The sequence below is a fragment of the Zootoca vivipara genome, chromosome 4 (genome assembly GCF_963506605.1).
Source record: "Zootoca vivipara chromosome 4, rZooViv1.1, whole genome shotgun sequence".
In the NCBI taxonomy this organism is placed as follows: Eukaryota; Metazoa; Chordata; class Lepidosauria; order Squamata; family Lacertidae; genus Zootoca; species Zootoca vivipara.
This window is the reverse complement of record NC_083279.1, coordinates 8,092,328-8,106,894: the sequence shown is the minus strand read 5'-3', so window position 1 is coordinate 8,106,894 and position 14,567 is coordinate 8,092,328. Positions and strand designations below refer to the sequence as shown.

Below are 14,567 nucleotides of genomic sequence, written 5' to 3'. Positions count from 1 at the left end.
CTCGTTCTAATGCATACCAACAGTATTGTTGCAAAAACATGGCCACTAAGCAACAAGAAGGCGGTACCTGCATGCTTAGGTGATGTTTGTACTAGTACAAAAAAATCAGGGTGTGGAAGGGGGATTCCAAGAAAGACTTAGAATTCAGTAGTGCAGATGCGCGACACGCTGGATTCACACTGCTGCTTTACTTTTACGATCTGTTCAGATCAGAGGCTGTGCAGAAAATGAGAAGAAAGAGGCAAGGCAACAGGTGGAAGGGGTTGTTGGAAGGAGCAAGGAGGAGACAGCAAAGGATAGACAAGTGAGAGTGGTAGCAGTGGAAGTGGAGGCAGCTGGGAGGAAGCAGGATGGAGGATGAACAACAGAAAATGGAGGATGAACAACAGAACAGAGCTTATTTTTGAGCAAGAGAGTTCTTCCCCTCTTCTCCCACAATGGGGCACCCCTTACCTCCAAAGTTGGCTGGGGGGCACTGGGTGAACCCCAGAACAGCATGTTGGGGAGGAGAGGGAGGTCGTTCCTCCTGGCAACCTGCTATGCGTTTATGACACTGAATTTCTCCCTTGATTTTTATGCAGTGTGACACGGTTTTATCTCATATACAAATCAGGAGCATATGCAGCAACATTTTTCAAAGCCTTTCCTTAGATTGTAAAAGAGAGACAAGGCAACTGCAATATTATGATGAAGTATATAGAAAACCTCCCAAGTTGCCAGTGGACCTTTTGTACATACTCACCTACACATAAAGTGGAGAAAAAATATGTTAAATGTGTTACTTTCTAAGAGTAATTAAAATATGTAACTTTGGGGAGTTGGGGTTTTTTGTTTTTAACACTCAGTCTTAATACAAATTCCAGTGGAAATAATGCCATGTATAGGAGCACCTGCATGAATGTTCACATTCATGAGGCCCCCACTCAAGAGATGATGGACAATGTTGGGACCAGGGGAGTGGGAGGAATATCTGGAAATGATCCCCCAATGTCCAGCATAGTTGTTGGAGCTGACAGCAGCATCCATCCAGCAACGTGTGGCCAGGACCACTGGGTGTGTGTCCCCCTAGCTCCTTGCCCCCTTTATGTATGTGTGTGTCCATGGAAGTTTATTTTTACATGCACTTCCTAAATCAAGGAGATGGTTGATTATGGGTTAACTAATTGAGAATCATCTTCGCATAAAACACACTGCTGCAATATAAAATATGTATCATCCTCGGAAATATTCTATTGTCAATCCAAATAGTGCACAGACTAAAATGAGATAATTGGGAAGGTACCCATAAAGTCAGCCTAAATATATTATCACAAGTATATGCGAGATAATATTTGTTTTAAAAAGATTCTATGGCACTGTAAACTCAGTCTCATTAGAGACTGCATTTAAAAGGCTTATAAAGTTACTCATTAATGTTATCTTGTTGTATCTCCACAGCTTTTTCATTAAAGAAAATTCAGCAGAAAGCATTTTCTCCTGATAGCAGGAACCAATTTGCAATAAATGTTCTGGAAACCACTAGGGAAGCCATTACTGAGGTCTAATAAAAACAGACAAGCGTAACTTGTTCTATATTTTTGTTTCAATCACATACAGATGAGACCCCGCTCTCCACACCAACCGCAAGAGACAGCCTTGACAAACTTTCGCTAACTGGGCATGGGCAGCCGCTACCTCCAGGTTTTCCATCTCCTTTTCTATTTCCTGATGGATTGTCGTCCATAGAAACCCTTCTGACTAACATCCAGGTAGGCCTTCTTTGCAGATCAGTGTAAAACAATACAGATAAAACAGTCAATGAACCGTCAACAGTAATACAATCAGTTGAGCTTTAACTAGTTCATAAGACACTGGAAAATTCTTTCAGGAATTTCAAGTATTAAAGGCAGCACAGTAATCAAATGAGTTTATAAAACCATCTAAATGCAGTACATAAAATATGGCTCATAATGCTGAACTGATGCAGAGTTAGATGAAAGTGGCTCCAGTATTTTATCTAAAATGCTTTTTCTATTACGCAGTAATGATTTGTAGTGATCTGTTTAACTTTCTTGATGGTGCTAAATAGAGAAAACCTGCTAAAATAAATAGTTATTTTAAACTGAATTAATGCCAAGGTGGAAATGACATGTTAATCTATGGAAAATATGCCTTAATATAAAAGACATTAATAAGAAAAGCATTTCTGTTACAAATAAGCTCATTTCAGTACTATCTTCAAAGAATAGACTTCAAAGGGCATTACAAAATTTTCTGCAGATTTCCTTTGCAGCAGTCAGCTTGTCTATTGTATGTATACTGCAGTCTGACTTGAACATTATTCAGGGTTTTGACTAGCATATTACAGGGCATGCTAGCATAGTTGAGATTAGGTGGAGAATAAGAAGGGGCTTACCCACAAGTATACTGATCACGCACAGGGCTGGTGGAAGTTCTGCCACCACTAGGCTCTGTGTTGCACTTATCAACAGCAAAAATAAAAAATGGAGCCATCTCATACTCCTTCCAGCTGTGTCTTCTGTGTATAAACCTTCAAATTGAATCTTTGTGAAAGTTCTTCCCAGTACAAATAACAGAAGAGAAGAAACAGTTGTTAGATTAACGAATAAATAGTAGCTTCAATTCCTTCTGTACTAATTTAATCAGGTTCGTTACATTTAGTGCTGAGTTTCCAAGCTTGGTTCAATCTGTTGAACTGTTAGAAACCTGTTCCACACATCAGGACCTCATTTATGCAGGTAGGCAGGAATATATCTAGAGCGTTAGTATACTCATAAACTACAAAAAAGTCATGTTATCATTTGTTTATCCAAAAACAGTAGTGTTATTCTAATCACAGATTTCATCAGTTTTTCAGATATGGTGAAAAGAAAGCATGTCATGTGCAACTGATAATTTATTGATATATACAGAATATTCCATGTTAATGTCTCTGAAGCAATGATAGCAATCATAAGTCTGTTTTATTCCATACCACCATGATATTTTTAATGAGTTGACAGTTTATAAGTATATCTATAGAGGTTAAAAAAGCATAATCTTATTATGTGTCTTCTCAGAAAAACATCTCATTGGGTTTGATGGGTCATTGCAGCCTAAGACCTGCTTCTGAATAAACATGTATAGGATTTGACTGCAATGTGTGAAGAGTATGGTTTTGATCATTTCTTATGGTTTAGTCCTATTTATCATTTTCTTAGAGCTAAATATTACTGGAGCTTTTTTTTTTTACTTGCGCCCCAAAGTAGGTTCACCCCAATTCTTGACTGCGGTGCAATAAGGACCGCTTATGTTCATAGGATGGTGAGTGGTGATTGTGCTCTGAGTCCGGGGCGAATTTCTGGCCCCACTTGACTGATGAGAGATGACACTCCGTCCTCCTCTAGCAGGACAGGTTGCTGGGAGGCTTGTAGTCAAACCGACCTATCACAAGCAAGCTGCATTTGAACAGACCTACTGTATCACAGGCAAGCAGGTAGTGGCAGGGCTTCGTGGCGGACCTGAGGGAAGACTTCCACCCCTGGTTTTCACTCAGGTCCAGACTGTCAGCTCAGTCAGACCTGGATTCCCCATCCTCCTACCCTATGTTTCATATGGCCCTGCACAGAGATGAGTGGGCAGGTTCTGCGTATGACCTTGTTATGGAAATATTTGGTCGCTGTATTGGGGCCAGAGAGGAATTTGCCTGCAGACAAATCAAGCTCGTCTGGAAGGTTTTGCTTACCACATAGCAATTGTCACAACTTGTTGGCAGATGAAGCATTGCATTGCATCCTTAGTCTAGGCGGGGTGGGGGGAGTTGGGAACTTGCATGAAGCAGGGGTACTCCATTAAAGGGGTCCAGGGGGAGGTGCCTCTGCCTGAAAGCCCACTCGGGGGTCAGTGGGCCATGACAACCCCCAAATGGCAACTCCCTATTTGGGAGAGCCTTAATCCAGGATCGACACTGCAAAACAACCAGCTGCCACGCTGGTTGATTCAGGGTAAATACCCAAAGCCTATTTACATATGTAATCAAAAAAGTGGTGGCCTGGCCCCCAGTGTTGTTTGGTGGTTCCACGCCAGTAATAGTGCTCTTTTCCAGAATGGTCATTTCACAGTATGACAGAAACCTGCCAGTTTACCTGAGGAGGAGGAGCTCCTTCAAGGTTGGGTCTCTGTGGCTGCACTGGCAGGTCCAATCTGGTGCTCCTCCTGGTTCGCCCCTCTCCCCCAACGCCTCACCTGACCCCACTCCTAGTGAACATCCGTAATACTGCTGCTGGGATGCTTTTGTTGTAGCTCAGCAATTCAACTGTTACTTGAGTTTGAGTACTGGCTGTATTGAAGGCATGGACCCAAGTGCACCATCCTCTCCTGATCCCTTCCACCTCTGCCTGTGCTAATCAGGCCATAATGTGCCATGCCTGAAGTGGCAAATATGTGAGTGTTACACACCAGGATCAAATCATGGTTTGTAGCCTTGACTTGGACTGTTATCCCATATCATAGTTTGCAAGTTCAGATGTCCCCGCAAAATTATGGTTTGATTAGACCAGGAAGTAATATATTAAGCCCTGCATATGAGAGGAAGGGGGGCCACTTGAAGTGACAGCTTTTCGCTCATGCACCAAATCATGATTTGAATTATTATTACGTATTCAAATGTATCTTCTGTGGTTGATTATATAGTCTCTGCAGCTCTGTCCATTTATTAGTAGGAAAATGGGGGATTTTTTTTTATCCATTTTTAAACTAGGGTTGGGTTGCAAGATTTAATCATAGATTAATCAGCTAAAGCTTCAAAAGATTATCTGTGCAAGTTCATTTTAATCAGTGAGGGCAAATTTTAATTGATGGACTGCGAGTTCAGGGCATGCCTGCTCTTTGGAGCCTAGTACTCACTGATATGGCAAACCTGAGCCCGGGGTCTACCTACGTCTTAAGCCTGCTGGAAAAGGCTCACATGATGAAATCCTTGTTCATACAGAGAATTTTCTTCCACTTTCAAAATTTGCATATCAAGCAGGCTAGGTGAAAATGCCATAACAAGAACAAGAATGCCATAATGTGAATCCCCAGCAGAAGTGTGAAGTCCTATAAATAGGGCCCAGCTGAAAGGCACCCCTTTCATTTTGTCACCCCATCTGCAAGTAGTAAAACAGAGTGGAGTATTTCAGTAGCATTTGGGGAACACATTTATAGGCTGAGGCAAACTATATTCATTGCCCTTGCCAAGAGAACAATCCCAAAGACCACTGACTGGTAGTCACCCTTTTTTCACCCAAATCCCCTAAACCAGGGGTGTCAAACTCAAATTCATCGGGGGCCGCATCAGCAGTTTGGTCACCCTCAAAGGGCCGGTTGTATCTGTAGGACTATGTGTCCACTCTTTATTATCATAAATTATTGTCACTGCATTCAATTATTACTGTTTTTTATAATAATGTAAGTAATAACTAGCTCTGAAAGCAGAAACATAGTCAGAATAATGGCAAGTAGATATTCAAATGTACAATTATTGTACAATTTATTGAAAAATGATTTTTGGTAACTGCACTGGGTGGTGGAGGCTCGCTAGGGTTTTATGCAGAACCTTTGCAGAGCTACTAGTACCTGGAGATGCTGGGATCCTTCTGCATGCAGGACAGATGTTCTGCCAGTGAGCCACCACCCTTCACCAAAGGGACTGGCTGAGGTTGACTCACTGGAGCTGCTCTCCTGGTTCCAGGGTTTAAGGGCCAGAAGTATGAAGCAGCATCCTATGTTTCTGAGGAGAGGGAGAGGGAGGGAGGGAGGGAGGGGAGGGAGGGAGGGAGGGAGGAAAGAGGGAGTGGGAGGGAGAGAGGAAGGAAGGAAAGAGGGGAGAGAAAGAAGAGTAGGAAATAAGGAAGGGAATAAAGAAGGAAAGAAAAAGAAAGAGGGAGAGAAGACGGAAAAGGAAGGAAAGAAGTAGAGGGAAGGAAGTAGAGGGAAAGAAAGAATAAGAATGAGGGAGAGGAAGAAAGATGGGAAGGACGGAAGGAAGAAAGGAAGGAAGTCAGGAAGAAAGAAAGAAAGAAAGAAAGAAAGAAAGAAAAGAGGGAGCAGGAGGGAGAGAGGAAGGAAAGAGGTGAGAGAAAGAAGAGTAGGAAAGAAGGAATAAAGAAGGAAAGAAAGAAAGAGGGAGAGAAGACAGAGATAAAGAAGGAAGGAAGGAGAGGGAAAGAAAGAATAAGAACGAGAGAGAGGAAGAAAGAAAGGGAAGGGGGGGTCGCCGCCTTGATTCAGCGCCAGAAAAGAGCGCGAAGGGACCCAGGGGCAAAAAGCATTTCCCGTGCAGCGTGAGGCAGCGGGTGTCCGTTTTAGGAGAAGTGCGTAAAGCCTCAGAGTTGCACGTTCGTGAGGCTGAGCCGCTGCTGAGCTCACGTTCATGAGGCTGAGCCGCGGCAGGAGGAGGAGGAGGTGACGCAAGAGGAGGAGGAGGCGCGGGCTTGCCGGGTCGGTGCCCGGCAGTGCCCTGTGGAGACTCCCGAGCCTCTGGGACGCAGCAGTGCTCTGTAGCACTTTGAATCCTCCTCCTCTTCCACACGGCGCTGCTGGGTGCTTTGTCTGTGCTTCAGCAGCAGCAGCAGAAGCAGCAGCCGCAGCCGCAGCCGCAGCCGTTTCCAGGCGCCGAGCCGTGGCAGGAGGAGGAGGATTCAAAGTGCTACAGAGCACTGCTGCGTCCCAGAGGCTCGGGACTCTCCGTGCGGCGCTGTCGGGTGCTGACCCGGCAAGCTGCCTCCTCCTCCTGCTGTGGCTTGGGGCGCTCCACGCAGCGCTGCTCCGGCCGCCTTTCTACCCCCCCAGCCCCAGCTGTTTGTCGGCGCTTTGTCGGCACGGCGCTTCAGCAGCAAGGTCCCGCTGCTGGGTCCCGCTGGCTGGGGTGCTCAGTGGGCCACATGATGAGGTCTGGCGGGCCGGATTTGGCCCCCGGGCCTTGTGTTTGACACCCGTGCCCTAAACAGTAGCATGTGAAGTAAGGGGTTTTGTGGGGGGTGAAATTCTAGCTGTCATTTCAACCCAAATTATAGGCATATTTCTTGAATTTACCATGCCAACAAGAATTAAGCCTTAATGCTAGTTTCTTATTTTAATACAAAATGGAAAAAATAACAGTAGTATTATTTCCCCTTGAGTAGCCACTATTGTTCAGTGCTATGGTTCATGGGGTCACGAAGAGTAGGACACGACAAAATGACTAAACAACAACAGACTTCCTTTGATAGCTTAAAATGCAGTTATATTTATGTTTCGACAATTCTTTGTAAATTTATTTAAATCTAAGCAATTAATTAATGGAACAATTGATTCAAGTCATATAATTGCAAATAGTTGCCAGTACTCTTTTAAACTCAAGAGTTGTACATTATGAGTCAATGAATGAAATAAACAAAGCATTTTAATAATCATAAAAATCAGATGAATTACATGAACATGAGATTTTAAAATACAAATAGATTTGTTCATGAACAAAATGGTTCTTCAATTAAGGAAAAGTGTGCAAGATGAAGTCATGTATTAAAAAAAGCAAATGATTGCATTTGCACTTGGGAGTTTCCTGTACTGCAACAAGATATGAATATTGCAAAATAATTTGCAAGCATTAGATCAAACAAAAGCTGCAATTTAGCACCGACTGTATTCAGTACCTTTTTTATCTGCCTTCTGCAAACATTTATGAGAATGACATTCTCTTCACCAGAATGCTAATGAGAATGGAAAGTTACAAGTAGTTGGGTACATCTATCTTACTTCCTGTGTATTTATGTTGGTTGGCGTACAAAATATCCATGTGTGAGTTATGACAATGAAGCAGTCAGAGAACAGAGAGTGAACAGAGAGTTGAAAATAACGTTTGGTAAGATGGCAAACAAACAATCCATAAGCAGAAGTATTTTCTCTAAAGAGTTGGCTAGGCAATTTAAAATCATGAATTAACACCACCACCACCCCCAAAAAAATACAAAATACAAAAATACAAAAGCAGTCATTATTAATATTATGTATTTCTAGGAATTTATACTCTGCCTCACAATGTGTGTCCATGGTGGATTACACCAAATAAAAAATACAGCATATGGGTGGATTTCAGTGGCTATTGTTCTGCTGACAGAAAATAATGTTTTAAATTGTTTTTAATATTGTTTTCAGGTAGTTGGATGTTAGGGGAGGGATATAAATAATAAATTATTAAATTATATTATAGTACCTCTGGTAGGGGCACACTGTGCTTCTTCTGGGGTAGTTTATCCACCTTTGGTTCCCACCCTGCACTCTGATCTCGCCTGTGGCTCCTAGAAGCTGCCAGCATGCGGCATTGGCCGGACGTCAGGATCGGCTTCAGCTGGCCGACTAAACCAGATGAGGGTAGTGGATGGTGAGTTAGGCAGATTGAGCAGACGAGACCAATAGTGGGCCCTAACATCAATAAGGCAGTTTCTGCATGTGCAACACATCTAGGAGAAGTAAAACTCTGACCCTAAACTTCTGCTGCCTTGCGGGAGGTAAGGAGTAAACGCTACACAAATGTGGAGTGGAGTCCCTAAGACAGTTGGATGGTGCCTTGTATGCCTACTTCTAGCAACTCCTGCAGCCAAGCTGGTGCCAAAGGTCTTGCTCTGCTTTCCTTTGAACTACATCAGTGAGGCCAAGGGGGTGGGTCTTGTTGTCTGGACAGCCCAGGACCTCCAGACACACAGCCCTGGCTTGCACCCTGGGTAGGTCACTTCGGTGCCGCTAACACCATGGTTTGACTTCATCCCCGGAAGTGCACTCCATTGTTTCTCAAGACAGATGGATGGCAACAGTATGTAACCCACTCTGGTACCTTAGGGAGGAGGGGGAGGGGGAGGAGAAGAAGAAGAGTGGAAGATGATTTTTTTGGGAGGGTGGAGTTACAGAAGATTGCAGGTAGTGAAGAAATGGCCTAAAACTGCCTCCTTCCATATTCCACTTGCAGTTGACTTGCATCAACAGTGTAGCACCCATTGGATACCACTCTTTATGTACTTTCTATATTTAAAACTCTTCTATTCCGCCCTTTAAGATTTCTAGGGTAATAGCTAATAAAAATAAAGAAAAAACTGTGAAAGGCAGGGATAAAAACAACAATAATGAAAAAATAGATTAAAAGGGTATTTTGCTTACATGGGTAGAAACTCATGGGTATTATGCCCAGGTAAATTACTAAGATGGTAGCCTAAAAGACAGAGGTGTGGGTGCCCATTTTTACACCCACCTCACTAGATACTCAGGGCCGTCTTAAGCATATCCGGCGCTGTGGTGCAAAGATCCCTCAGGCACTCCCCCCCCCCTTTCCCAGAGTTGTCAACCTTTTCCCAAGTCTCTGCGGGGAAACTGCATGCCCGCCAGCCATATAGTTGGTGGGGCACAGCTTCCATCCCAAGCCTCTGCAGGGATCACTCTCCTCCCACTGAGGCTTGGGAGGCAAGCTACATACCCGCCAGCCATATGGTTGACAGGGCCCAGCTGGTGGGCAGAAGCTGCGCAGCTCCCCCACTCGCTGCACGCCCAGTAAGCCCAATAGGAAAGACGACTCTGTAGATACTAAAGAACATGGGGGACAAAACGGAACCATTTGGCATCTAATGGTACTAGTGCCAGGTGGTCAAGTATAAGTCCCCCAGTGACTCCGAAACAAGCCCTGCAGGTAGCAGTGAATCTGCTATATCTCCAACTTTTCAGCCCAGAGAACAACTCCTAAGACCAGGCATCCCCAAACTTCGGCCCTCCAGATGTTTTGGACTACAATTCCCATCTTCCCCGACCACTGGTCCTGTTAGCTAGGGATCATGGGAGTTGTAGGCCAAAACATCTGGAGGGCCGAAGTTTGGGGATGCCTGCCTAAGACAATACCGTGGTTAATGATATTGAAAGATGTTTGGGGTCATTTGCCTTCTGCCCCTCTCCTGCTAAAGGTCATCAATCAGGACAACCAAGACTTTTCAGTGCTGTAAACCAGACTTGAAACCAGATTAGCTGCTGGTAATATCTCCCAGTGATTTTGATAGGTTTTCTATGCACAATCTCTTTCCAGATTGGGATTAGAGAGTTTTGTACAAATGATACAGCCTTCTTACTTTAAAAGAAATATGACTGTTGGTTTTACTACCATTGGTCAACTTCACTGTAAGTCTGTCTCTCCATAAAAGAATATATTTCCCTGTGTTGCTGTCCTGGGCAGTAATCCTACACCCATTAGGCATTTTAAATGCTCTTGACGTCAATGAGAGTCAAGCAAGCTACTTGCGCACAGTGTTGTAGTCCTAGTTTGCACGGCATTTTCAATTGTTTGGCAGCACATTGATTTAATATCACGGAAGATGATTAGCCAAAGTGTTTTGTAAAATCTTTTTTCAATGGGTCTAGAGAGAATTCACACAAATCCAAACAGCCCAGAAATTACTACTACTGTATTGTTGATGGCTCAAAGGCATCTGAGGGTCCTAGGGGCTAGGTTATTTGCCCCCTCTCTCATGCTGCTACATTGACTATAAGTTAATACCTATTATTTCAGAGTGCATCACATTAGGATTGCCATTTGCAGCAGTAACATTTTTGCATACGCATCAATTTGGCTCCAAGTGTAATATTTTGGCTGCCCTGCTGATGTGCCGCATATAACTTCTAAAAATGAAAGTTCATTTCCATAGGTTGTAAGTTGTCCCTAGTGGGTTTCAGAGCCAAAAATGCTAATATTTTTCCAGACATAATGAGCAGCAGTAGACAGTGCATTACCATTAGAAGCATTAGAAGAAAGTGTTTCAAAAATATGTTAGGGGAATAGGGTGGATGAGAAGATATGGTGCTGAGGCCCAATGAAAACGTAACATGCTCTTAGCAGCTTCACACTTTGCAAAGGTGCTTAACATAAAATTACACCCATCAGTGTTGCAGTTTAGCATTATTCTCCATGTTTATCCATGATTGTTTCATATTTAAAGAACAGCAAAATATTGTGTTTTGTCAGCCAAGGACAATAATAGTTTAATAGTAATTTATTTTCCATTGCTACTGATAATACAACCAATCAACACGTTAAGTGGTGCCAACATTGGCATCTTGCTAAATAAATCTCTAGGCTTTGCGCTGCGAGTACATCTTTCAAAGATAAGTCAACAAGAGCAATCAGAGCAGAAAATTAGAATTTGGTATGTTAGAATTAAAATACAGCTAAACTAAAGTTTTAATTGGGGTGATCTAAAAGGGCACTTGATGTAATGATCTCTTTCATTTGTTACTAATTGTTTGTTCCTGATGAAGAAGAAACATGTACATGAATGTTGCTGATTGAGTAAAGATGGCAGTTGCCATAGCAGCTAGGTTTTATTGTTCAACAAGAAGGGATCGTCAAAATGTAAAGGAGGTCTGCTTGTGAGCTTTTGCGTTTACTGACACTTTTGCCACTTTTTTTGTTATAATACCACATTTTTTGAAACTATGATATCAAAAGAGATTACCTAAAGAACTGTACTACTATGTACGGTGCGGCATTTAACCCGGAATGATTTCTGTGTCTTTGTTCTTCTGGAAGCAGAATCTCATTTACCTGCAGAGTGCTGAAGTGCCCTCTGGGATTTCTGACACAAGTCTCTCCCCATCCTACTTGGGAGATGCCAGGGATTGAAACTGGGAACTTTTGCATGCAAACTCTTCCATTGAGCGATAGCTCCTCCCCATAAAAGCGTGTGGCATGTTTCTATAAGTTGTATGTTTCTATTGATTCATAATAAAGGTATCAAGAGGTTTTGTACTAGTTCTGTTGTTTCCCTCTCCACAATGCTGCAAATGTGCTATGATTTGATAACATGTTATAAATGTACCGGGCAGTTTACTATTGGGATTTTACGTAGCTAACAAACATGGATTGGGTAGCCTAATATTTCAGAAGTTTACTCCATTGAACTTTGTCTCCCAACAGGGCCTGTTGAAGGTTGCCATAGACAACGCTCGAGCTCAGGAGAAGCAAGTGCAGATGGAAAAGACAGAGCTGAAAATGGAACTTTTCAGGGAACGAGAACTGAGGGAAACACTTGAAAAACAGTTGGCAGTGGAACAGAAGAACAGAGGTAATGATAATAGAAACATAATCATTTATAGGGTTCATGTGTTATCTCAGTTTTCCAAAGATACCCTGCCACTATTCACATATGACTTGCCTTGGTTCCCTTGCACAAGAGTAACTGCCAATGATACAACATACAGTTTCCTATAAATACCCTTTTTATCTTTAAAAGGTTCCACACAGAAAATTACATTGCTTCAATGCTCAGTGCAAAAATTTCACTATAGGTTTTAAGTGTGGAAATTTTCCTTGTCTTCCCCACAGTATTGACAGTAGCAAGGTCCAAAGGAATTCACAATGTTTCAGACAGCATATCGTGAATATGGATATATATAATTTGATGTAGGTCAATTTCAATTCCTTGGCTATTTCCAAAACACGTTTCTAAAAAGAGATATTCAAGTGATTCCTACTGAAATTTTATTATTCCACTTTAGGACCTGACATTTGGTAGTTGCACCTCATAGGTAAAGGGATAAAGTTAGTTTGGAATCATGACACCACAACTGGGGCTAGGTAATCTAAATAAAGTTAATGACGAGCAGATTGACATCCCTGGGAAGATTTGTAATGAATCCAGGAGAACTGGATTAATTGACCAGATGTTCACTGGACAACTGAAAATTAATCATTTCCCCTGGATTAATTATGAATCGGCCAGGCCCCCTTTATGTCTGATGATATCATCAGGCACTCAAAAGGGACATGGAAGCTTTCCTGGACTCTTGCTGACCAAATCAGGCCCTCTTCTTCTCCCCATTCATGTGTTCTCACAGGTGTTGTGGGCTTAGAAAGGAAAAGCACTGCTAGGGATGGTACAGATTGTCAGGTGGCACTAAGAGTTCCTGCACATAGCTGTTGATTCTGGACCAAAACCCAAAGAAGAAATATTACACCACTTCTGGAAAAAATGAGACTCTATAGGAAGGAAGTATTGCAGTTTGGGGAAGGCCTTACTATGTGCCCTTGCTGTTCAAATTGGGTTGTTTGCTAGCATGGTCAAGAGAATACTCTTAGGTAATCTTAAAAGCAAATTGAGGTTGCACAGCAGAAACCCTGGGTGGATGATCATAACTTTTTGTTAAACCTCATTCACCATTTTTTTAATACTGTAGTACCAATCTGCTGCTGACATTTCGTAGACCCCCTTTAAAGATCACGATAGCTTTCAAAATGATTCTAGTTTAAAAGGGGGAAATGGGTTTTAGTAGTATCACATTCCAAAACATAGTTTAACAAAACAAAACAAAAACACTATTGGGATGCATTGGTCTTCACAATGTTAACGAAAGGGAAAGCAAAAGAGAAATAACAACAACAAAATGCCTAGGTGAAATACTGGGCTCATAGCAAATAATGGAAGGGGTCCAATGTACCCCAATAACTTAAAAGGATTCTCTCCCCCACCCCCAATAGCATTATTGTTGTGGGGTTTTAAAAAATAATAATAATAATTTCTTTTTTACCTTTTTAAATTCTTTGTGAGGTGGGGGGTGGGAGGGATGTTTAGTCAGGTTTGGGAATTTGTTTAATTTTGGCACATTTGTAATTTTTATTGTTTTTGGTTTTTATTGTTTTACTGTGTATTTGTGTGTGTGCTTATATAGGTTTTATTTTGTTCTTAAGGGGAGGGGTCAGGGCTGCCTGGGAGTGGGTCCCAGCCAATAAAATGGCTGGGGCAGGTTCCACAGGGGTGGGGGGTGCACTGGGACAACTGATCTCAGTGATCATGGGTAGGAGGAGTAGTTATGCTAAGACCAGACCATGTCATTACCGAGGAGGCAGGTTTAGTCGTTGTCTGAGGACTATCCCTGCCTCCGGGTCTAGACCTGACCAGATGGATACTGGAATCAGCAAGGGATACCCACATGACCTGAAGGTGCTGCTGTGCAATGCCAGGTCAATGATTCATAAGACCACTGCCATCCATGACTTGATCGTGGATGGAGGACTTGACCTGGCATGTGTAACGGAGACCTGGTTGGATGAAGCAGATGGGCCTGTCCTTGCTGCTGCTGGTCCACCAGGTTTCTCTTACGCACAGCAACCCAGGCCTTGTGGGCGGGGAGGGGGGGTTGCAGTAATTTTTAGGAAGTCATTAGTTTGCACCAGGCGTCCTATTGGGAAGACCCAGTTCTCCGAGTGCATGTTCTGGAAGTTGGGCAATAGAGGCAGTACAGGATTCCTTCTGGTGTACCGACCTCCCCGCTGCACCAAGGATTCCCTGCCCGAGCTGCTTCAGGTCATGGCGGATGTTCTCCTGGAGACACCTAGTTTGGTTGTCCTAGGGGACTTTAACATCCATGCCAACACAACCTTATAAGGAGCCACTTGTCTACCTGCTGTCACAGGGAGGTGCGAAAGGGCACAATTTTTCTCCCATGTGCTATTTAATGTCCAGATAAAGCTGCAGGGAGAAGTCATCAGGAGATTTGGGATTCACCAGTCTGCTGATCATGCCCAACTTTATTTCTCTGCA

The 14,567-nt window shown here is 42.9% G+C and overlaps 1 protein-coding gene across 8 annotated transcripts in view; it reads left to right on the top strand.

The window, feature by feature from the left end:
- DACH1 (dachshund family transcription factor 1) overlaps positions 1–14,567 on the top strand; it is a 336,068-nt gene that overhangs the window by 290,687 nt on the left and 30,814 nt on the right. For all 8 annotated transcript variants that reach the window (XM_060273322.1, XM_060273318.1, XM_060273316.1 and 5 more), the window contains 2 exons: positions 1,597–1,748; positions 11,945–12,092. In XM_060273322.1, coding sequence (XP_060129305.1) covers positions 1,597–1,748; positions 11,945–12,092 — 300 coding nt within the window. The remainder of the gene's footprint in view (positions 1–1,596; positions 1,749–11,944; positions 12,093–14,567) is intronic.